Source organism: Equus przewalskii, chromosome 25, assembly GCF_037783145.1.
Source record: "Equus przewalskii isolate Varuska chromosome 25, EquPr2, whole genome shotgun sequence".
NCBI classification, from domain to species: domain Eukaryota; kingdom Metazoa; phylum Chordata; class Mammalia; order Perissodactyla; family Equidae; genus Equus; species Equus przewalskii.
In genome coordinates, this window is record NC_091855.1 from 24,330,182 (window position 1) to 24,356,331 (window position 26,150).

At 37.8% G+C, this 26,150-nt stretch overlaps 1 protein-coding gene across 44 annotated transcripts in view; it reads left to right on the top strand.

Moving 5' to 3' along the window:
- The window catches only part of NRXN3 (neurexin 3), a 1,503,251-nt gene extending 1,478,353 nt beyond the window's left edge, over window positions 1-24,898 (top strand). For 16 of the 44 annotated variants that reach the window (XM_070594342.1, XM_070594343.1, XM_070594345.1 and 13 more), the window contains one exon: window positions 23,487-24,898. In XM_070594342.1, the coding sequence (XP_070450443.1) occupies window positions 23,487-24,412 (926 nt within the window). In that variant the 3' untranslated portion in view covers window positions 24,413-24,898. Of the gene's footprint in view, window positions 1-16,386; window positions 17,081-23,486 lie in introns of all 44 variants that reach the window. The other 28 variants (XM_070594359.1, XM_070594360.1, XM_070594366.1 and 25 more) reach the window with 3 other exon arrangements.
- Window positions 24,899-26,150: the final 1,252 nt, after the last annotated feature.

Consider the following 26,150-nt stretch of genomic DNA (forward strand, 5'->3'; position numbering starts at 1 on the left):
ATTCAGCTCTATTAGATTTGCACCTGAGGTTGGGCTCATTTTACCAGAGCTGATGAATATCAAACTTAACAATATCTAACTACATTATATTAGAATAAAATATGTTTTACACTGAAGGCAAATTTTAGACTAGATTCTTAATAATGGTCTTTTATATTAACTCAGATAACTAGAGATAGTAAAAGAATGAATTAAATTCCAGCAAGCCAAACTACAACATCAGTTATAGTAGTAATGAGAATTAAACTTTTTTGTTGCTTTTATTGTGCAGTTGACTCATAGGTATGTATAACTCTAGAGTTTACAAGTTATTTTTACAGATATTACTTCTTGCTTTATTTTTGTAACGTGGATTTCTCCAAATTTTAGCTTGAGATCCATGGACAAGGTTTCCTGAACTTCTTCACAAAATTTTATTTACAGAGCATTTTTATTGGGAAAGAACATGCAGTCTTCACCAGATTTCCAATAGGGTTTGTTATCCAAGAAAGTTGAGAGGTCACCCTTAAAGTCTCATCTTCTCTTAAATGCTCATTTTCACTAAAGTCTTCCTTAAATCTTACTCTATTTATTCTATCAATATATTAGCAGGTGATCTCTCAATAATTTTAAAATTCTTAATTGACATACACACAGATTTTTTTAATTTAAAGATTCAGATTGGAAGCTCTGTCATATAGCTAAATTGAATAATTATGCAAATGCAGCACAATATTATTTAATTGGACCTTTTGGAATGAAAATAACCCAGGTGTACAAAACTCTTTGCAATCTGGAACAACCGTTCTAACATGTATCTGCCAAGTAACAGCATCTTGTATGTAAACAGGCAGAAGAAAACAGCTCGGGCTGCCCTCCCAAGAAATATACATGAAAGAATGTGTGTGTTATAGTACATACAAAATCTCAGGGTGTTTGTTATGGAAGGCCCACTGTATAAGAACAACTATATAGACAGACTTGAAATCCAGAGAGTTGGTAGTTAGATAAACGGAATTGTCTCACACCTACAATAATATTAACAAACACTCTTAGCCCTTGAGGAAGATAACAAAGAAAATGCAGAAATCCAACATTTCTTACTGCTACTGAGATTTAAAGTACCACTGGACAAGCAAGCTGCATTACAAATGGTGGCCTTCCACCCAGAGCCCATTTTCTTCATTTTCCTATTTCCAGCTCTGCCACCTTTCTCTCTTCCGATAAAGGATTTCCAAGTACTGCTGGTATAACTGCTAAACGAGCACAGGGTCCGTTTGATAAGATGCCTCATCTGATCCTCCTGGAGGGCCCAGTTCACTTAAACTCTCCATTTCTTGAGCCAACCATTTAACTATATATTATTTGCTGCTCAGCTTCACAGTTAAAGACACAGCAAAATTTTACATGAAATGTCACTAATGAAAACACTATTTCCGTATCACTCAAAATATAGCCACGTGTCTATACTTGTTTATGTTCCAGTAAAGACTGTAACACTCAACATGACACAAAAGGGACTTAAATATTTTGCCAGGATTAGTATTCTAAATTAATACTAAATAATTGAAAATGACTAAGTCAAAATCAAAACTAGAAAAGTTGGTGTTCATTCGCAGCCACACTTTATGGACTTGTGGCAGCCAGATTCAGATACCCTGCATCTTCCTTTGGCACTTTTCTCTTTTGATACCCTGCCTTCTTCAGAGGACAAAAGGAATCACGGAAACTTTCCCAGAACACTGAGACCACCTTGTAGGGTCCCTTTCAAAAGCAAGAATGTTCTTTTTGGTTCCGTGACCATGGTGACAAAATAGGAAACTAGGTCCCTCTTTACAACCTGCCCTATGCAGTTGCCACCCATTGGGCTCTGTGAGGCTGCAGAACTGTTTTATTTAAAAATATTTTCCTCTGCATCATAACACTTTTTTTCTTTTAATGACACATAAGAATAAAAATATTACTCTCAGAATAGTTTTTTTAACTTTGAAAAAATTCAGCATCTGAAGATTTTGATTTTAATTTCTCCTTGCACATTCTTCAGGTCTCTCTTCTAGGATTTATGGCTACCCTTGCTCATGGGGAGCCCCTTGGCTTCTAGGGGGTGGAAGTGTGGTGTGTAGGATGAATTGAATTGCTGCATCCCAGGTGACACAATTGAGGAATTGAAAGGAAGAAATTGGTGGCAACTGATATAATTGTTCAAATTGGAATGCAGCCATTGCCCTGGGGTTCATATTTTTCTTCATAAGTAAAGTGGTTTGGGATTTGATGTAAGCATAGGTAGTTAGGATTTCAACAGTAAACCACATCCCTGCCAGAGTACGTAAGTTTTGTGGTTGATGATCATAATAGTTACACAAGAAATTTAACAGTGACAGTGAGGGAACATCACCCTATCAGACTTGGCCACTGTTAGGAGGATGCAATTTAAATCCTGGCATGCGTGAAATAGCCTAGCTTATCTGTGGATAGTTATTAAAAACTACATAGTAAAATTCAATCAGAACTTGGTGCTCTGCAATTGATTTCCAAGTTCCCACAGTTCTACATCATTAGGGTAAAATGCTTTGTAGTAAGATTTCTTTCTAATGTTATATAGAGAAAAGCAGAACAAATGCAAAGTTGTTCTTCTCAATAAAGTTCGACTGGATGCTCCCAACAGTTCAAAGAATTTGAATTGAAATGGTTCTGTTGAGCACTGGAAGAAACCCATTGGCAAATGGCAAAGAAGACACTAAATGTGATCCACGGCTATTGCTTTATTAGCCCAGCATTGCCCACTCTCCCTTCCCAGTTGGCTTTCTTGCAGCAACCAATTCAATGATTCAGACCAAAGAGTCAGGCCTGAGTGGTTCTCATTGAAACTCTTGCCAATTGATATCTGATGCACTTTTAGGTTGTTAAAACCAAGAGCCCTTCTTCAGCTAGGAAATGTTGCGCTTCTAGTGTCAAGCCTGGCTTGTGAGAAAGTTCCATCCACTGTTCTGGACAATAGATAAAACTAGCCCACATGACACAAAGCTACCTGGGATGCTTCCTAACTATGCTTTTCAAAATCTATGTAGCTTTCTTTCATTTGGCCACCATTATAATATGAGCTATCCAACAGAGAAAGAGCTGCTTGTAGCTTTAGAATACAGATGAGTAATTATTTCCATGCAATCTCAGAACACCTTGGATCGAAGGCTCCAGAGAACTTCATATATCTGAACATTAGCACAGTACAAAAGAGAGGTGCAGAGCTTTGCAAAGCAATAAAAGTCAGTCATGCCCAACACTTTCTTCTGCAAGCTGGAGTTGCTAGATTGAAAATTTGCCATTGTTTATTCAGCACCTAAAAAAAATCTCTGATATACTAGGTCCTGTGTTGTCGTTTTTGGTCTCTCATTCTATTGCTGCTTGATTTCCATATAGGGCCCTCTCAGTGGCTAGTCTGCACAGTGTGAAATCAACTTTCAATCTTTCATCCTTGGATTATTAGATTCCTCTCTTTCTCTGCTTAAGATCTCATGTACCCAAGATAATACTCTTAGCACCCTATAGGATTTTGTCATCTCTCTGCAAGAAACACAGAAAAGATTACCCCTTCCTAGGACCCACTAAGGAAAGAGTGTTGTGAAGTGGTTATGTAATTGACTTTTCATTCTTAAGAGAAAAGGCAACATAAAACATACACTTTCATTATGTAATAACATAGTGTTAGATAAACAGTATAGTCAATTCAAAATATTCGAGAAATAATAATACTGAGGTTGGAACAGTTTTGAGCTACATCAGCAATAGGAGTTACCTTACTTGAGTCATTGATTCTTTCAAAAGGTCATCTTATCTAACTCTTGCACTTTACAGGCAATAAAATGAGGCACAGAGAATTAAAGTCACTTACTTGAGTTTACATAACCAGTAAGATTGCCTTCATGTCTTGCTTCCTAGTGTTATATTTTCTCTAGGAAGCTCAGGAGAGCTTACTTTCTGAAAGCTTTGCTTGTTAGTCGGATGTATAACTTGTAGGAAAAGACCCAGCAACATCTGATTTTACTTATCTCCCAGGTTTCTCTGGAAACACACTGAATAGACATTCCCATTTCTTGCTCCTTCATGGCTTCATTCTTTGGGCCACAAATAATGAAGGTCACTGCTTTACGAAGTTATTCTTTTCACTCACCATTAATGGTTCTTTGATGTCACTTTCTGTAAAAGTATCAGAGAGTTATTCTCTAGAGGCTTCTACATAGTTAAGTCCTTGCTTTCAGATTCTTTCCTTCTAAACCAAAGAAATGAGTCTTAGGTACTGTGGGTTAATCAATCTCTTCAGATATGAAGGCTGTTTAGAAGCTAAAATGCGCAGATATTTTCCAACAATCAAGCTCTGTATGCAGTATCTTTCAGTCTTGATTTGAGCCCAATAGCCAGACCCATAGGGTATGTTGGGAAGTGCCTTTTTATTTTTCAATAATTATGTATTTGGTACTTTTCACATGCTTAGGCCACATTCCTGTAACTCCTCTCTCACTGTCTTTACCCATCTGGTCAACACTGCCCACAACCTTAAGCAGCAGTGACCAAGAACAATTGTTCACTTTGTATTACTGTCATGGCCAAAATCCTGGCTATCCTCAACAAAACTGAAAGGGAGAAAACCCAGAATAAATAGGACTTGTTCAGAGTAGTTACAGATGCTTTCCATAAGTAGAGAGGTAACCTGAGCCAGGGTTGTTGCATATGGTTGTACGGCCTTGCATTGCTCAACTCCGGGAGACATCATTTACATGGACTATAATAGAAACTGTATCCCTTGGAGTTGATGATGAAGCAGCCCTAACTTTCAAGCAGACAGATGCATGTGCCAAAAGAGTATGTTGTCTTGTTTCTTGCTAAATAATATTTTCAAGGAAATAAGATACTCACTCTTATCTGCAAGGAAAATTTGAGTTGAGCTGAAAAACAAAACAAAAACAAAACTGGTATGATAAGGACAGAATGATTTCTCTAAGTTTTCATGCTACTGCTCTAGCCCTAGTCCTTAACCTAATGTATACGTCAATCCTCAATTTGCTTAGTGGCCTTGCCTATTTGTCCTTTAAAGTGGGAGAGAATAGTGATGACCTGCACCTATCAAAAATTCTCCATCATATTCCAAGAGAGCAAGGATTTTCCTAGTGAGTGGTTTACGTGAGAGCTAAGATATTTTGTACTGAATAACTCAATAACATATAATAAAAAACAATCAGCCTTATTTTTTTTAAGAAGAGGGACGCAAGCAAGCCTGGCCCTAGGCCATGAGATTTTGCAAAGACAATACTTAGCACTTACTGAGTTTTGTCTCAGCTTTCAGTAGTATCCATCTATTTGAAAAAACAAATATGACCTTTTGGTTAATAGCATTGGGGGAAACATCACTATAGATTAGTACTATGAAACAGGAATAAAATTAACGAGCAAACATTCTAACGGAGTCACTGCATGCGAGCACATTAAACTTCTGTATAAAGATAGATAAAGATTGTAAGTGGGTTTCAGGGTTTCATCATGCTGACTTTCTTAATTAAAAGTGGCACAATGGCTAAAAATAAAACCTTTAGTGTTTCTCAAATCTTTTTTACTAATAAAAACCTCATATGGTCATCACATGTAGTGTGAAAACTTAAAAATCAAGTAACATCCTTCTAAAACAGCACAAGCAAAATCTATCAAGATCTGTTTACTATTACCATGGAGAAATACTACTGGAGACCACACTGGAAAAAGATGACGTAGTCTGGCCAAGGAGATATTACAAGTGACCAGATGGCCATGGACACTTCTGTTTTCAAAGCTGCCTATAACTCTTTCTCACCTTGTAGCACGAATCTGCAGCCATGCTAGTGTCTTGTCTTCATCCTAACACTATGTCGCTCTAATAGACACCATAGGCTCTGTGGTTCTGAAAAAACACAGTAGGAAGCTAATTCTTGTGTCCTCTGGCCTGCCTGAGACTTGGTTAGTAGCATCTGTGCCTGTTCAATGAATACAGAGGGAGCCATTTTTCTTAATGCTTTAGAACAATTAGTGGAGCCTACCAGTTTGGGGTTAAAATGTAGAATGAAATAATATGGCATGAAAAAGAACAATGTGATGATCTTCTCCAATAATTGGTTTATGGTGCTTTTGAAAAACTTTTGTATGGAGTCAATGGTTGATTAGTATATGGTATGAAATAAAATGATATGGGACAGAGATATTTAGAGAGCACTTATAATTTAGCCATTCAAGAAAATAGCAAAGAATTCAAATCATTTAACCTATTTTGATAGGTACTTACTAGATAACTGAAGCTTCCACCATTCTACTTTTAGAATAGGTAGAATATCCAAAAGTATTTATTGTATGGTCCTAAGATCCCTGTAGTGGAAACTATTAGGTAGATTTTGACATGTCAGTAAGATATTACAGTAGTCCCCTGTTATCTGCAATTTCACTTTCAGTGGTTTCAGTTACCTGCCGTCAACCACGGTCCAGAAGCAGATGATCCTCCTTCTGATTTATCCTCAAGAGGTCAATAGTAGCCTAACACTATGGCACAGTGCCTGGTCCTCCATCTCACTTCATCTCATCACGTAGGCATCTTATCATCCCACAACATCACAATAAGACATTTTTAGAGAGAGAGATAAACCACATTCACATAACTTTTATTACAGCATATTGCTATAATTGTTATATTTTACTATTAGTTATTGTTGTTAATATCTTACTGTGTCTAATTTATAAATTAAACTTTATCACAGGTATGTATAGGAAAAAACATAGTATACACATATAGGATTTGGTACTATCTGTCGTTTCAGGCACCCACTGGGGGTCTTGAAACATATCCCCCATGGATAAGGGGGGACAACTGTATTACTCTTATAACAATTCTGAAAGTATGTACATATGTATGTAAGTATGTATGTGTTTTACAAAATGCTTGCACATCTACTATCTCCTTCAATTAATTCAACATCCAGTGAAGTTTATCTCCTTACAAACAAGAGAGCTTATTGCTTATTCAAAGTCACAGAAGGTGGATCACAGCTGAGATTTAGTGCAGGTCTTTTGACTATAAGTTCAACTTGATTTTGCATAAGAACCCCTTGGAGAACTTTTTAAAAATGCAGAGACCCAGACATTGCCTGCCATCCTGTCCTCACTCCCCCAGCAGAGACTGATTTAGTAGATCTGGCTTAGGTAATCTGAGATTGTGCAAAAAACCCCTCAGAGCTCCTCAAATACATCATTGTGCAATGATTTCAAAGGCATAAGAGTTTGAAATAAACCTATAGATATCCTAGGTTCTCCAGTGGAAGTCATTTCTGTACCTAAAGATTAGCTTGTTTGTAATTTCCCATACTCACTGAGAACTGAATATTAAAATGCATTCTGTTTAAGGGTAGCATTGTGGTTTAACATAAAACATATAGGATTGGGTGCAGTCATGGCTATTCAACTTCCTAGTTGTATACCTTTGGGCACATTAACTTCTTTCAGCCCAAGTTGACTGGTGTGTAAGATGTAATTGTAATGATTAAGTGAAATAAAATATCTCAAGCACTCAACACAATGTCTGGCAGACAGTAAGTTCTCAATAACCCTTAAGAACATCTCCATCCAGATGTAAGCTTCTGGTTAACTAGTGTTTTAACTATATAATTATGTTATATTTTCTTTCTCTTTCTTCATATTTGCAAGGAAATCACTATGTCAACCATTTGATCATATGCATTTGTCCTTAAGCATATATCTTTATTAATCTAGAGGCTCATATGCATTGAGTTTTTGGAATAACTAGGGAATTCCTCATAGCTCCTTCCCTAATCTATAGTAGTTGAGTTTATAAAATTTATAAAAATTAAAAATAATCTCATGATATGTATCTTGCACGTGCAGGCATCTCTGCAGTCTTCGCCTCTCTGGTAAACCAGCTGCTCGAGGTTCAGGTCAAACTCAGTCAAAGCCATGTAGTCACGGTACACCATCTTGATGTCAAGTGCATGAGACTTGGGCAAGCTTTTCATCTTGTTTGCATAGTACTAATTTCTATTGAGTACAAAAATGCCTTGATGATATTGATTTCGGAACACCATACATTCCTTGCAATCAAGATACATTTTAGGGGAAAAATAGGGTGTTTTCAAGATATAGTGAGTTTTATTGTATCGTGTTGTCAGGTTCAGCCATTTCCCATGGATGACTTAGAGAACTTAAGGGCCTTGGAGATAGGAGGCAACAAGTCGGAATGCCCAGCTGCTACAACCCAAAGAAACACCAGCACAAAGAAAATGGTTATAATTCTGGTCATAATGACAGAGTAGATGAGGTTCTGTGGCAAACAGAAGCAAAATAAAACTTCTTGAATATTTCATTACTCTATAAACACAATCATAAAGTGTCATGGTACCAGTTCAGGAGAAAGGTCCCACTGCTGCTGGGTTTTGCTGTCAGTGGCTGCAGGGCCACAGCAGGCAAAGATAACCAGGCACATTTTCACTATCCTGATCACCATTCCTCCCACTGATAATTCATTTGGCCCATTGCTTCCTCTCGCCTGAAGACAGCCATCAAAGTCTGGCAGCTGTAGGTCTGAATATTCTGTTTATTTTATCTTTATCTTTCACAACTGCAGCGGAAAGCCTGAGTTTTTAATAAACATCCCAGCACCAGTTTATGAAAGAGAGAATGAGTTAGATAGTGATGTATTTTGGGAAAGGCTTTTTAAGCCAGCTGTGGATGAGAAGGTCTAATTTACACTGCAACTCCTAACTAGAACTCAGGGAAATCCCATCTGGTTTAAAAAAGAGTAAAATAAAAGAAAACAGGGTAGAGAATGCAATGCTTCAATAGTTAGTTTACGAAACATTTACTCAGCACCTCATGTGGGAAAAGCATCATGCTTGGAGCTGTGGAGGACTGCAAGAGAACAGTGGAGTGGTCTCCCTGTGCAAGGTGTTTTCAGGCTGTTTGGGCATCACTTCTTCACTTGGAAGTGATTTCCTGGGCTCTTCCTACATGTGCAGCACCACTGTAAGTACAGTGGAGGATAAAACAAAGTCTCTGTTCTCATGGAGCTTTTATTCCATCAATAAATGGGCAAGAGTCAGCTAGCAAATAGCTGCAGAGAATCATGAGGGGATGATCAGTTAATGAGCAGGTTGCTACATACTAGGGAAGTCAGGGAGCCCTCTCTGAGGAGTAAAATCATAGGAGACCTGAACAACCAGAAGGAACTAGCCAGGCAAAGAACAAGAAGAGTGTTCCTGGAAGGGAAGCTAGAGGGTATGCCAGAGTCTGAAACATCCTGGGTCAGGAGGAGCTGTCGGGGGAGCTGTCAGAGATGAGATTGGAGGGACAGGCAGCTGACAGACCACAGGGGACTTTCACAGTAGGTCAGGGTACAGGATTTGGGTTTGGAAAATTCTACCTTTGAGGATTTTGAGCAAGAAAGTGACTTGATCTGATCTATATACTGTACACTTTTTAAAGATCACTTTGGCTTCGTTATGGAAAGGGATCCAAAATTGGAGGTGAGGAGATCAATTGAAAGATTACTGCAGAGTCCAAGCAAAGAATTATGGTGGCTGACTCTAAGATATGGGTAATGGCAATGGAGAAAAGCAGACACATGAGGAATTTGTTGCCAAAGTAGAGTCAACAGAACTTCCTGATAGGTTAAGTTGTGGTAGAGGCTCTAGTATGATGACTAATTAGGGGCTTGTACACCAGAGTCAAACCCAAGAGAAAGGAAATCTTAGGGGAGGTACAAATTTAAGAGGGGAGTAAAACCCAGAGTTCTGTTTTAGCCATTTTGAATTTGAGCCACTTCTTAGATATCAAAGTGAAATGCTGAGTAGGCAGCTGGATATGGGAAAGTGGAATTCTGAGAGGAGATTTGAACTTGGAATCAGAGTCACGTAGACGATAGGAGTTTACAGCCAAGGGGCTAGATGGTATCACTCAGAAAATTCAGGCAGCCTAGGCCATGCCGGGGACCAGCCAAGAGATGGAGAGATGAGAAGCCAGGACAGGAAGAGGAAAGTTGGAAGTTATTCAAGCTAAAGGAACAAAGTATTTCAGACAGAGCCTTCATTTCTGGCTGGTACACAGAAGACTATTTATGTTGATAAAATAAATATTATATTATCTAATGGCTTGGACTTTAATAGTATTACAAAGACCTCATAGTTTGCAATTAATGAATATATTCATTATTCATATGCATATATTAGTGTTAAAATTCCACATAGAGGCAAGACTAAGAACAGGGAAGCAGTTACTAAGTTCAGAGCTTTGAGCCCTATTTACACTGCTTTTTCTCTTTGTTTCACTTCATGAAGATAGTCCCACTTGATTAATGAAATTAGTGCCAGCAAAGATAGCTTTTTGAATCCCACCCACTTCACAAAACAGAGATCCAAGTGGTGCAAGCTGTTCTATTTTTGTAGTTAAATTCAACAACTATGCATTGGAGACCTATGGTGTGCCCTGTGCCATGCTAGACAGATTAAAAAACACAAAATAAGCAGAAAGATTCAGTTTGTGCATCAAGGAGCTTATAATATCCTGAGTGAAGAAAGGTTTACTTACACTAATACCTGATTAGCATTAAAATAGAATGAAAAGAAGAATATTAATTCCTAGAAATTGCTTAATTGAGTTTTTCCTTTTGTGTGTCTTAACCAGTATTAACACTTTTGGGAGAAAGGAGCTAAAATGCCACCTTGACTGTCCAGTCTCTCACATCCTCACCCCACAGTTCTGTCTACTGGGATATGTGTTTCCAAAGGATTTAATGAGATTTCCCTTCTTGTCACCATACCCTTTGGTCTCTTTAGTAGGACAAAGTAGTGCTGAACTCATAGAATTCAGCAAATAACACCTTGCATTTGAGTTAAATATTTCACTGTTCCAAAGTAGTTTTCCTTATGACATTCATAAATTTGTGAGTTAGAGAGGACCAAAATCTTGATGATTTTATAAATGAGGAACCTGAGTCTCCAGGGGTTGGGGTGAGGAATAAGTGACTTGTCTCAAGTCAAGTGGTTTGAGAGAGGACTCATCGAAACTCCTGCTATGAAATGGATATCTTCTGATGGAAATATATCTAAATAAAACCTCTTCAGAGCTCGATTCTAACCCACAAGAATTGTGAAATAAGGTAATTATAAAATTACATGCAGAAATAACAAAAGTTCACCATTAAAAGAGGAAGTAATCAAGCTTTAGGAACTTAGCATTATTGGAGGGGTGGGGATAGGGGTTCAAAAGAAGTATAATAGTGGTTATTTGTGTTAAGGCTTTGGATTGAGGTTATTCTAGTTTGTTTGGTGTTGAAGCAGATGCTTCAAGAATCCCACTTGGAGTAGCACTGACCTCAATTGTCTGGGACTCAGCCTCCCCTGTTAAATATGAAACCCTCACTGTACAGCTGATGCTATGGTGTCTGCTTTGAAAACAATAGTAACAAACATTTGAAAAATCCTTTAGAATTTGTAAGCAATTTCACATTCAATATCTCATTAGTCGTGCAAACTTACCTCATGACATAGGTTAATGCACCAGACATTATAATCTCCATATTACACATGAGGAATCAAACTCAGGGAGGTTAACTGATTTTTTCAATGTCCTAAGCAGCTAGTACAGATGGCAGTTCAACTAAGACTAGAACTTAGGTCTCTGAACTCTAAAATCTCTATCCTATGTACTAGGGTTTAGGCACAAGGCAAGTCATTGTGGTTATGCATGGTTTTAATGCTTTTATGGAACTGATAGGCTAGTGTGGGAGTAGAAAAAGTGAATAATTAACTATATTAATTCATTTACTCATTCATTAGTTCATTCAATAAATGTTTGAATGATTATTACTGTTCTAGTTGGTAAGAAAAATAAAGATAAAATGATTTTATCCTTGGGGCCGGCGTAGTGGCATAGTGGTTAAGTTGGTACACTCCGTTTCTGCTGCCCAGGGTTCCCAGGTGCCAGTCCAAGGTTTGGACCACCTTGTGAGCCACACTGTGGTGGCTTGACAGAGGAAGATTGGCACAGAGGTTAGCTCAGGGCCAATCTTTCTCACACACACAAAAAAAGATTTTATCCTTGTCCCAAAGTTCTTACAGTCTAATTGAGACAGAGAAGAAAACAAATTAAGCGCAATGGAGCGTTGGAGTCAGTAGAAATTTATATAGGATACACAAGGTTCACAAAGAAGAATGAAGATTGTGAGACAGAATTACAGGCAAGTTAAGGGTTATGTGATTACAGGCAAATAAGTCATTAATTTAAGGTCCTTCCATATCTAAACAGTCTATCTAACCAGTTTTGAAAATGTGATACTACCCTTTGTAATGTTTTATTCATTCTTAGCTATCTTCTTAAGTATGAAAAATTACTCTAAATTGGGCAAGCAGACAATTAATACAGAAATTCAGTTCTAAGTATTGGGCTTGATGGCATCCTTGGCTCTCTCTTCCATCTTGGAGGTTTAGTTTTTCTCTCTCTCCTGTCTACTATAATTATGCGTAGAAACTGAATTTGGGAACAGCTAGTTCATGAACTCTTTACTTGGAGCATTTTTGTTCAGCATTAAAAAGAAAATGTTAAACTTCTTGTTTAGAAACAAATACCATGTAGGAAGCAGGCTTCTTCATCCCTTCTCTGAGCATCACCCACGTCTGAGGAAGAGATTGTGAGAAGTCAGAGCAGATGCTGGGCTCATTTTGTAACACAGATGACAGCCATCCTCACATCCTAGGAGTCCACATCCATACACAGAGTCCCCATTTTTATTCTAAGCCAAACTGTGATTCAGAACTGAGCCACTGATTTTTCCAGAAGAATCCCTCCCTTCATCCCATGGACCCATGGACACGTCAAATAACACTAAATGGAATGTTTATGTATATTTCACAGGGGGACGGATGAAGAGGTGTACCTAACACATCTGGTACGAAAATCTTGAAAATCCTCCTTAGGCATCTGTTCTCCAAACTCCTTTCTGAGCCCTCCATGGTAGTAATTTTTAAAGTCTTTTCCTGGTATTGCACTCAGACTCCCAAGAAGTTTTCCTCTTCCTTCCTCTCTTCAGTATTTTCCCTCAGAAATTTAAAATATTTAATGTTAAGCCAAGTAAATCATTTGGGCCCTCCTCTTGGACCTCACCTGTACACTTGAAGGCAATGCCCTTTAGCAAGCAGGACCCACTGAAGCACAATTCCAAGCAGTTTAGAAACTTATTTCTTTGAAACAAGTGCACTCTCTAAGATGCATTCTGACCACAGTAATTCTACCTTATTGCATTGACGTTTCTAAAAGTTTGATTTTACATTTAGATAGGCTTATTTGGACATAGTGGAACAAAAATGGTCACATCAAAATTGCTGTTTCAAGTCAAATTATCGTATTGTTTGTTCTCAATAACGCCAAAACATTCTTAAAACACAGTAGAGGTATAGATATAGAACCAATCAGTTATTGATAATGAAAACCGAATGTGGATAGCTCAAGAAAGAACAAAATGAAGCTGTGACATGATTATGTGCTACTTGCAATATTATTTTGTAGCTTACATTAGAAACCAAACAAGCTTTGTGTATGTTAACTGATGGTTGACTTATATTAGAAAAATGTATATGTGATATATTTAGTCTGTGTTGGCTTCATTTGTAACTATGGCTTCCATGAGTTAAAAAATACATATTATTTTATTTGTAAAGTGACAACCATAAATTTTGGTGTATTCAATTGTTTAAACCAGTGATTTCCAGAATGTGAGTGGTGTCCTACTTGTGTGAGTTTTAAAACAAGCAATTTTGAAATAGGTAAATTGCTCAGTGGAAACCTTAGGAGCCCAAATTGCTGATACGTCTTCCTCAAAACGCCTCTCATTATCCAGGACTATGTATGCACTGGATAAATATCTTATTCTTGAAATCTCACACTTAGACAGGTTATGTTTCCTACTTTAAAAAATTGCCTATGAAACAAAAAATAGCCCATATGAGTATTATCAAAACTAACTTTGTTCTAAAGAAGTCATTTCATGCCTTGTGAGACCATATGAGCATTTATAGGGTCTTCTCATATAATAAAATTCAATATTAAAAGCATAATTATTCAAAAAAAAAAACACCTCAGTGGCAACAAGGGTTTTTCTCTTCCTATATTACGGGGATTTTTTTCCTCCTCCTAAAACCTCCCAGCTGCCCTTTGTGAAGTTCCTAGAATAATGATTAACATTATTAAACCAGAGACTAAAAATCTTGGTACGGACTGACCCATGGGGACACGTTATTGTAATTATTTTAAAATAAAATAATAAAAGGGGCGTCCCATAGAGGGCAAAAGTCTTACCCTCATAATTTGTCAAAGTCAACCAAAATAGTTCTTAGGAGTGGCTCGAATTGACTGCCAGAACCAGGTGCTCTCAAGTGTCTTGCCTTTGTGGTTCGCCTACCGGGTTTCCCAGTCCTTGGTTGAACATTAACGTTCTCGCAGGGTTATGGTATTGAATATAACTCTCGTGATCTCTTCCAGTAGAGGCTGAGGCCATTTCTAAATACTCCTTCTGAATGTCCCTTCTACACTATCCTCCCCTCCATCCACATACACAGACACACACACACACAGTCACTTTCCCTCTCTTCTACTTTTTTCAATGTAGATTGAATGGAACATTTTCTTTCCCACGTGGTCTCTCAAAGACTGGCACACTTTTCCCCAATGTGCCTCAAATAAACCGTTCTCACTTCTTGACTACCCTGAAGTTTACAGATACTGACACTGTGCCACCGTGCTTTTTGGAGTAGAGAGGGGTTTTGCCCCTATTACTATTTAAAAAGTTCCTCCGTTTATCAGTCTCATTTTATTAACACTCTCTTGTCACCCATGGGGCCCTGTCAATTTGGCAAAACCCTAGAACACTTACATGGGGCAGTGTTAATTATAATTCCTCTATGCCTTACAAAATATGCCTTCTAAGGCTATGAATAAATGTGGGATAAGTTTCCTAGAGTAGAACCCATGAACCCATGTATATTTTTACCTCAATTCCTGACAGTACAGACTCTACCTTAGCCCCAACATGCAGACACATTCACATGCACGTGCTTTCCTACTTGTAATTGGCAAGAAGCCTTGGGATGCCCTTTGCCCCTACTGGAAAGGCATGAAATTAAATCCAGCACCTTCCTCCCCCCCCCAAATCGGTTTTGTCTTGCTGACCTCTCCCCACTCCTAGCTTGCTGTTCTGTTTTTCTATTTTCCCTAAATGCAACTTACTTTAAGCATGTATTAACTTGAGTAACATTCCTACAGTTAAAGGATGATAGACGATAACCCATTTGTCAGTCTTAGCCACTTTTTTCTCTTCTAAATGTACTTATGACGTACATCCAGACTGCACGCCCTTTTTATTTTTTTTAAAGAAGCAAAACCAAAACCAAAAAAACACATTTTTTTTAAAGAAAATGCAAATTTTGTTCTTAAAGAAAATGCAAAATTTGTTTTTAATTTTGGCTATCACCAAAAGGGGAATGAATAAATTAGAAAATGCAAAGCAAAAAAAGTGTCCCCTGAATGCTCTGTCTGTGCCTCCTCAGCGTGTGCATCTGGTTGTTCATCTCTGAAAGTGTGTGAAATACTTTTTTCTTTGAATTTTTTTTTTGTTCTTTTCTCCCTTCTTGTTTGGGAATTAAGTGCTTTTTGTATTATATCTATCTATCTATATATATATATCAATGTGTTTCTTTTTAATTGCTAGATCTTTATCTTTAGATTTGGTTTTATCCAAAATTATGAGGAAAAAAAAGTTATGAATTGTTTTCTGCAATTTTCCCCCACTCCCTCTTTAAATGTGGAACAACTTCAGCTGCAGAATCCCCACATCCACATCTTTCAAATTAGCCCAGTCTCGCTGAGAATCACGTGCACCCTGGGTGGTCTGGGGAAGATGGATGACATCATCCAGACAGTACCATTTTTATATAGGGAAGTAATTAGCAGCCCAGCAAGTGGGCTCCCCACGCTTTGCAGATCTCTCGCCCCCTCCCCTCGCTCTAGATGGGGCTGTGTGGCTGCCGATGAAGTTGTTCAACTTGAATGCGTAAATCTAGTCTCCTTGTTTTTGCTTTTAATCTTTCGATCATTATTAGTAGTATTAGTATTATTATTTTATGTATTTTGGCTATTTTGAGTAGAAAAAAGTTGAACTGTTTTTATTATTTGGAAATCTTTAATTAAACTGTAATGATTTTTGGAGTAATTGCATGTTGAAGAAGTTGCAGCTTAGGGCGTGTGAGATTGTCAGTGTTAGAGTTCTGTTCTTTATTTCTGTAGATGGGCATGTGTAGGCTCATTTGTTTTTGTATATTGCCCATCCCTTCCTTACAGCCAGAAGCTCTAATGCAGCTAGATCACTCCGTGCTGCCCTTACATGGACATGGCGACTCACTTACACATTTACTCCCATCATCTTCATCTCTTGTGTAGTACACTCATAGATACGACCCTACCCTTTCTGCATCTTTCCTTCCCTTACCCCTCCTTTCTTAGCATTGCTCAAATTTATGTGCTGTCATCCATCCCTTTAAATTAAAGAAAGTCTAAAACTTGTCAAAAGACAAAAAATTTTAAAAAATTAAATATATATCGGAGAACCTATAATAATGCAGAAATTCGTTCAAAACCCTCTAGATTCATAGATTTTTTTTTAAAAGCCAAATTGTAGAAGTAAACAGGTTTTTTTCTTTCCATTTTTTAAGTCATTGCAATCGGAATTATTTCAAATTCAAAATCGATGCCCTCCCAAGCCCCTCAAAGTAAAAATTTCTTAAAGTGCAGATTTTTTTTTTCTTTTCATGTTATGTGGTGTGGATGTATGTGTTGTTGCCTCCCTGTATCATCCTCTGTTGTAAATTATTATATTTGAAAAATTAGACATTTTGCTCAAAAGTTTTTTAAGAAATGACGACAAAAAAGCAAGTTACAAGAATGTGGCAATTCTATTTGTCCAAGAGCATTCTTACACAACTTTCTTTTGTAAATTTTTCTTTCATGCCAAAAAACATGCGGGCAATTTGTTGATGTAAGTTGACTAAAAATTAATATGGTATGCTTTTTTTTAATTTAAATTATTTTGTCTATATGAAAATGATTTATTTCTTTGTTTTCCAAAAACAGCTGTTTTTTATTTGCTTTTACTTTTCTTTCTGCCCTTATATCGTGAATGCCTTGTTGATGTTATTTGCTTTCCTTCTCTCTAGCTCACTTTGGCCCTGAAATTGATTTTATTTTCTACTATATGATTTTGAAGACAATATTAAATATTTTATTTCTTTTGTGTCTATTTGCTTAATTTTCACTGTTATGTTTTGCGCTGAATTGCTTCTAATAATCCATGTGAATTCCACTCTTGGTAGAAGGGGATGGTTAAATTGTTCTTACTATCCAAAGGAAGCCTGGCCTCTTTGCCTGAACCAACTTTAAAGCCTTGAAAGTAATGGTAGGCTCTCCAGTGAGATATTAAATTGGTTACAGCCTACAGGAGGCCTGTACCCCAGAAGAAGATGAGTGGAGTTAACTGCAAGTATTATCGGTAGTAATTATATCCTAATTTAAATCCTTAGAAAGCATTCAGGGGAATCAGTCCTTTATTTTATTTTCCTTTAGCAAAGGGGAAATAAGGTACTCTCAAGTGACTATGGTAGAGTTTGGTTATCCAGGATTGTACCGTCACCATCACCGCAGGCCACAAAATCAATTTTACTGAGAGTAAAGACATGGAGAATCCCAGGTGTTTGGGGTGTTGTCCCATGATAATGATGCCTTCCAATGTCTAGAACTAACTACTGCTGAAAGCACACACACATACATGGAAGGCACACAATTCTCTCTCTCTCTTTCCTTTTCTCTTTCTATTAATAGTTGCCATTTCTCTCAAGGATTTAATCAGGTAAGCTTTAAAAGGATCCTAAGATTCTACCAAGAAGAAACATGATGATTTTCACATCTAAAGTTTTATTTAGGAAACTTTTCAGGTAGGTACTGCCATTTTGTGTGACTTTAGGGTGAGAATATCCCTTGACCTTACAGGTATTTGTATCAATGTTGCCTTATGCACTTCAGGAAACATAAGATCAGTAAGAAGTGCTGCACAATTTTTAAATAAAGAGGTTTATGTGTTTCACTTTGATTTTAGATATTAGTGTTATCTGAAACTGTTGTAGAAATATCAAACTGAATGGTGGATGATCGATATGTTTCCAATCTAGCAGCTTTATTGAATGGGCTTTCTCTACTTTGGTTTATATGATTTTATACAGTTTGACATATTGGATGATATTTTAGGTTTAAAACTAAGAACTTCCTAATGGCAGTATTATTTTATCTAATTGAATTGAAAGCTTTTAATTTTGTTGGGAAAGCTATCCATAGGTCAGTTTAATAAAAGGCTAATCATTTTTTTAAAATATAAGCTCTTTGAATTACTATAAATCATTCCTGAAACTCTGCATTTAAAATAGCCTTAATAATCTAGAGCCTTATTATTATTATATTTCTACTTTAGCATGAGGCTACTACATAAAAAATGGTCAGAAGAAAGTGATTGATGGTTTCAGTGTTTATAGATCCAAAACAAAATTAGTATAAATAATTCTAGTAGCTAGCATTTTGGAGTGGCAGTAGGCTCTGTGCTAAATATTTAATATGCATTATAATTAACATTAATATGCATTCTTATTATTCACATTGGTGGCTTGAGGTAGGCTGTGTTATTATTTCTATTTTATGGAGAGTTTAAGAAATCTGACCAAAGTCACGCAGCTAGTAAGCCATAGGGCTGTGATACTAACCTGAGTCTGAGTGACTTCAGAGGCAAAGGTCTTAATCAGTAAACAAGTGAAAAAGTCCACTTCACATTCTTCATTTTACAATGTATAATGACATCAAGGGGCTATGACTCATCTTACTGGGGCATATGTTGAAAAATCAGAATCTGTAGCCTTTTGGAATCAAACCCATTTCAGACAAACTAGGAAAACAATGTTCTACCTAGAGATTCTCATCTCATTAAAATATAAGTTAAGCCCCTTTGAGACACTTGAGTTTTTCTGGTGTCTTCTTCCCAGGTACTTGCCATGTTTGTCCATGGCTATTCTTTCTGAAAGTGGATGGAGAATAATTTCATGGTTACCAGCTTTGGGATATTTATATGCTGCAAGTATACACTTCTGTGGCACCAAATTACCGAATATCATTCAAAACCTAGTTTAGTGGGGAAAAGGATGATTCCTCCCCATTATGTGTGGATTTCCCAGCAAAGAATTTAAAAAATGCAAATAAGAGACGAAGTAAAGAACCTAACTATACAGAAAAGAAATTGGAGGAATTGGAGCACAGTGTCCTTTCCCAGAGTCTCACTCTTCAGTGTTATTGTTTTGGTACTTTTGTGGCTTCTTAGACTCAAATATCTCCAGGGAGGCAAAGGTTGGAGCCACACTGAAACTTCGTGTTGCTCTTCTTGTTCTTTTAGATGACCCACAACATTCGCCATCACCCTCAACATTCTTACAGTTCAGAGGAGTTCTATTAAATTTTTAATACACTGTCTTTTCGATGGCAGAGAGCCCCTTTTGCTGGATATCAGCCCTAGACGTATGAATTATATATCTATAAATACACTCATAAAGCAAAAAAGCAGAGCAGCCTTCGGGGCTAAAATAGACCTTTTATAGCCCTAGTGATTGCTCTAGTTTAAAGAAAAGCACAACCCTGTCAAAAAAGGGTATATATTCCTGGTATAAAATGCTAACTTTAAAGAATACAGATAGTTCTTATTCCAAACCAAAGAAAAATTCTGTGGATGGAATAGGAAATTAGAGGTTTGATGGATTACAGGTTTTGTATCACTCTGCCTATAACCCCTTATGACTTTAGGCTTGTTGCTTCTGTGAATACTTTTGTAAGCATAGACTTCTAATAGATCGCTGACTCCGAAGTCTCTGGGCAGTGAAAAAAAATATTATCAGCTGCTCCAACATATCTGAGGATAGTCACGTCGGATGAAAACAAATAAACATGAAGTCTTAAATAGCCTTCTACCATCTAAGTCATTTCTCTTAAGGATCTGATGATGGGAGAAATACATCCCTCACTTCCTAATTTCTAATGATGTGTGCCCTAGGACTCCCGAGGACACTATGATCATCTTAAATCTTAAAAATAGAATTTGATATTAGATTTGCTTCTACACCCTGACTCACACATCTGTTCCAGGCACCTTCTATGTTTATGGTTATTAAAATTTTCCACCTATTTTCACTATAATTCTCATTTGTAATAATGACCCCCACATCTCAGATATGAATTGAAGATACTCTTCCAATTTCCTTGAGATTCCAGAAAAGGGGGGGTTATGAAAGCTCCTACCATTTCATTGATTAAATACCACTGGAATTTGGGCTCCAATTTCCCTGACAGGGCATCATTTACTATTTTTGTCACTGATACCAGGATTAATAACAAATTGGCAAAGAAAACTGAAGATTAGTTTGGACAGATTCTCTGATTTAAACTCTGCAATAGCATACCCATCACTTTAGTTCTGAAATAAGCTCTTATCGTTTCACGTAGGGGCTCACCAAACTTTTAGAAGCTGTTTACAAATTAGCAAGCTTCAGAACCTTCTTTCCATCGCCTTATGAAAAGGATAGTTTTTACTTTTTTTTTTTGGTATTCGAAGAGAGATGCTCACATTAGTGTGTTGAATGAGAAGGAAAGAGCAAAGGAAAGCGGGGGTGATTCCACTGCGGAATGAGCAGTTTGTAGATCTTGCAGATTTTTAGCAACAATGACGCTGAGGAAGCTTTAGCTAAGATTGAAAAGAGGAGGGGGGAAAACAGGCAAATTTAAGATTCCAGTTGGGTGTCACCAGATGGTACACTAAAATTGCAAATGAATGCCACTCTGTAATTATGAAGACAGTGATCTTAATCTCACTTAAAGGGACACTAGCATCCTTCTCGACAATTTGCCTTTATATTTAACTTATTTGTACTAGGCCTTTGCCTCCCAACAAATCAGTTATTCCTGTCCTTTACCCCAGTTCCCTCTCTGCTTAATATATGTAGGGTAGATTTTTATCATTGTCCTAAGGAACAAACAACTCTCTGTATTTGTGTCAGAAAGGAACACACGTGCTAAACATTTGTTCTAGGTGAGATGGGTAAAAAAAAATCCTGCCTTGTGCTCTGAAGGAAAATGAAACCATCCCTGAGTAATCTCTAGGGAACCCTCAAACAGATTGCACGGGCCTTCACTTCTTTCTCCTCACTGCTCTTCTCTTACTTACACACTGCCTCTTCCATGGATCACCTTAAACATAGCACTTGGGGGCCCTGTAGTAGAGAATAAGGAGAAAAGTTAGCTGAGGGTTAGTTTTAGGACTGGCTTACCTTTAGGGAGCCATGCCAAATCCCATTTATAAAATCCAGCAAAAGTGTATAAATTATTCATTAAATAAGTTGCAAGATATATGAATTATATATGTTCACAACGTATAAAACAGATATGCTGGTCCAGTAAAGCAAGTCTGAAGCTTTGACAAATTTGCAAAGATCATTTTGCTCCATAGTTTCAAACTCAGAGAATTTAGAAGACAAGTTTGGGTTTAGAGTGAAGACCAAAATATCATCTCAAGATGCTCAGAAAGGGTCTTGCTGTATTTCCCCACATAAGGTAACATTATCGGGTTGGCCAGAGATGACCATACAGGACTCTATTGTTTCTTCCCTTCCAATGACATACATTATATACATTACTGTCTCCCTGCCCAACTCAGTTTCCCTCTGTGTATCACAATGTCATTGGCAATTAGAGAGAGAGTCAAGGCTTCTGACTTGGGTGCAAGCAGTTGGTCTCCGGTGCTTTGCAGGTGTACAATAGCTTTCTTCTCAGGAGGCCCTTCTCCTAGCACCCTGGAAACCTGAATAATTTAGATGTAGCAGTTCTAATGGAAGTATAGGAAATGTTGAAAGATATAAGGTGTGGCAAGCTGAGAGGAGGGTTCTAATTTGTGTGTCAATCTTTATAGGAAGAACCTGGAAAGACTGTGTAAGCTCAAAGGCTTGTCCACCTAGAGTGTCCCTAGAACTCTGCAGTATTGAGCCACACGTCTGGCTTTGTCACCAAAGGGGCATCTCAGCAAAAGTCATGTCTGATAACAGATAAACACCAACCACCCCAACAGGGCAAAGTTATGACAGAGGGCAGAACACACAAGAACATCGTACCTGGTTGAGAGCTTAGTGACCTAGCTCAGAAAGAGGCCTTCAACAATAATATCATGTTAGCATCCCAACTAACTAACTGGAACAGGGACACATCATGCCATCCCTGCTAGAGGGTTTTTTAAAATGATAGTTGAATAAATTTTTTTGAATAAATTCAATGAAGAGACATGAACCATGACTTCCTGAGATTCTTCCTCTGTTTGAAAAATAACACTGTAAAGAGACACAGAAGGGACCTTGACTGTCTTGCTTAAATAGATGAATAATAACCTTGGCCCTACAATTAGGTGAGTAACATCCACCACAGAATATTTGTGGTACCCATGATTTATAAGACACTAAGATTTAGTGAACTATTCTGAACTTTCTCCTGACCTAGTCCACATGTTTAAAAGTGAACGTGGATAAACTGATATATTTTTGTCAGTCTAGTTAAGAATCACTGATTTAAAGAACTCACTTTCCTAATTCTACATTTCTGAATCTAAAAGTAAGTTTCCAGTAAGTCATGGATATCTAGGCTGGGTATTTTTAAAATCTAGCTTCCAGCTCAGCATAAATTGCATAGAGCATAAAAGCAACGCATAAACATAATATTAGACCAATACAAGGCAAGTTCTTATTTAGCAGTCAGGGGAATTTCAGGAGACTGCAATTGATAAATGTGCAATAATAGGTAGCAACTTAAAATACTATGTTGCTTATGTTTCTTAATCTTGGTCTCAGTGACATAGAGAATATGTCATTCTCATACCCATGGGAACAAATAAGTAGAAACCCAAGAAGGCAATAAAGAAACACTACGGTTCACAAATTAAGCACACACATGTGTGCAAGTACACACACACAATTTTGATAGCCAGTCAGTATTTGCAATCATCTAATCGAATGTCATCATTCCATAAGCAGATCCTGGAAACAGCGTGTTTGAATTCTATCTGAATAATTACTTGAGAGTATCTTTCAAATCTAAGCCCTCAGTCTACAGATTTCAGGTTTTGGTGGCAAGAGGCATGTAATGGGCTCTAAATCAGCCTAGAATGGTTCGGCTACAACTAGAAAGAATCCATATGTGGATCCAAGTCACTTTATTATAATTTCTGAGGCGTAACCTATGAACCACATTCACAGAGAGTGACTACGAATTGCGCTTTTCTACAAGTACACTAATTCTGTTTTTCTTTTTCTTTTCAATCCCAGGAGGTGAATTAGTTATCCCTCTTCTTGTAGAAGACCCTTTAGCTACCCCTCCTATTGCTACTCGTGCACCTTCCATTACACTCCCCCCTACCTTTCGCCCCCTCCTCACCATTATTGAGACCACCAAAGATTCCCTGTCCATGACCTCTGAGGCGGGGTTACCTTGCTTGTCGGACCAAGGCAGCGATGGTTGTGATGATGATGGCTTGGTGATATCTGGGTATGGCTCAGGGGAAACCTTTGACTCTAACCTGCCCCCTACTGATGATGAAGATTTTTACACCACCTTCTCCTTGGTAACAGATAAGAGTCTTTCCACTTCAATCTTCGAAGGTGGCTACAAAGCACATGCGCCCAAGTGGGAATCCAAGGACTTTAGACCTAACAAAGTCTCCGAAACTAGTAGGACTACTACCACATCTTTATCCCCTGAGCTGATCCGCTTCACAGCTTCCTCCTCGTCTGGGATGGTGCCCAAATTGCCAGCTGGCAAAATGAATAACCGTGATCTCAAACCCCAGCCTGATATAGTCTTGCTTCCGTTGCCCACTGCCTATGAGCTAGACAGCACCAAACTGAAGAGCCCACTAATTACTTCCCCCATGTTCCGTAATGTGCCCACAGCAAACCCCACGGAGCCGGGAGTCAGACGGGTTCCGGGGGCCTCAGAGGTGATCCGGGAGTCGAGCAGTACAACAGGGATGGTCGTCGGCATTGTGGCTGCTGCCGCCCTCTGCATCTTGATCCTCCTGTACGCCATGTACAAGTACAGGAACAGGGACGAGGGGTCCTATCAAGTGGACGAGACGCGTAACTACATCAGCAACTCGGCCCAGAGCAACGGCACGCTCATCAAGGAGAAGCAGCAGAGCTCGAAGAGCGGCCACAAGAAACAGAAAAACAAGGACAAAGAGTATTATGTGTAAAAATGACACCGCTAACAATACGTGACTTTAAAACACAGAATTATTTATATATACCATACATAAATACTTGGGAAATGAGATTTAACAGATGTCAGAACTGTGATAACTATGCGATGGGGTATACCATGACTATGGTGGGGAAAACCATTTGTCCAAGGACACACACAAAGATGTACCTACCTATAAATTTCAGCCAGGGCGGCTTTGATTCAGTCATCACTCGGAGACAGAAAGTTCTTTCTGCCCTGCTGTATCATAAAGCACATACTATGCTCTGGAGCAAGCAGATGGCTCCCCCACTTTCGCAGACTTGGAAGCTTCCCTCTCTTGAGAACGTTTCACCCAAGGTAGAAGACTTCATGGCTTACTTGTTCCGTAACTCCAAGTGAGTCTGTAATGATGTTTGTGAAGCTTGACTGTAACAATGTTTTTCTCTTTTGGTTTATGTAAAAAACAAAAACAAAAACAAAAAAAAAGAAAAGAAAACGTTAAAAACAAACAAAAAAAAACCCACCCTTATCTGGTTCTGGCCAGTGTGCGTGTAACTTTTCAAGATCTGAGGGGAAAAAATGGCTTTTGGGTTTTCGTTTATTTTTTGAGAATGACTGGACCTAAGTTAAGAAAAAGAAAAAAACTCTGAAAACAAATGTAAGAGAGACTATTGCCATATGAACTCAAAAGCTACCATGGTGTTCACTCTACATATCAGGTTGTGGTGTTTCTAGAATCTGTTGTTTGTTTCCTATAAGATGCTTTGCTGAATACATAGCAAAATCATGTGATGGATGATAATATTGATTTGAAAAGCTGGTCCCTCAGAATCTCATTCCAGAATTTGCCACCCAAACCCTGAAAAGATGGGGTTAGGGTTGGTTTTATCAGAGCTATTGGCTTTACTTAACGATATTGTTCCTGTCCATTAGCCCAGCCAAATTGTGGTAAAGGAGAAAGCCCCAAAAACTAAAACAGAGCCTTTCCTAGGGAAGAGGCACTGGGGGGTGGGCTGGATCTGTGACTGACTGAAATGCATGCAAATATGAAAGAAAAGACAATGCCAAAAGTCTGTTAATGAATCAAAACAGACAATAGGGGAGTACAACTGGTGATGGAACCACAAAAGGTCACACAAGCCAAACATGGCATGACGGAGTGCAAAATACATAGTTCTTCCCCTGCCCCCAACACGCTTTTCATGGTGATTTACTTTTGTAGCCTGACACTTACGGATAACTTTCTCCTTCCATTTGCTCACATCTCCTTTCACCCATCTTTTCTAAAAATAAATAAATAAATAAATAATAAATGAATAAAGCTGCTGTGACACACAAAAAAGGAATTTAATAGTATAATATATATATAAATAAATATATATACAGATATATTTATCATGGTATGTTTGATGGGATGGCTGAAACAGGACAACTGTTCAAGTCTTGAGGTGGAATGAGAATGTTGTTTTAAAAGAAAATAGCAAAACAACAAAAAAGTAAACCTTAAAATGTGAAGAAAGTGTGAGTTTTAGTTTTGTCACAGTTAACTGTGTCAAAGAGAGTAAAAAATCTTCTCAGATTTTGTTTACATATTTTACTACTTTTTTGCTGGTATAATTCCTTAGCCACCTATGTACATACTGCTTTAAGAACTGTTATTTACTTTCTATTTGTTTATTTCAGTTTGTTCGGTTTATATTCCAATTGTCTTTCTTTCTTTTTGAAAAGAGGAAACAATGTACAGAAAA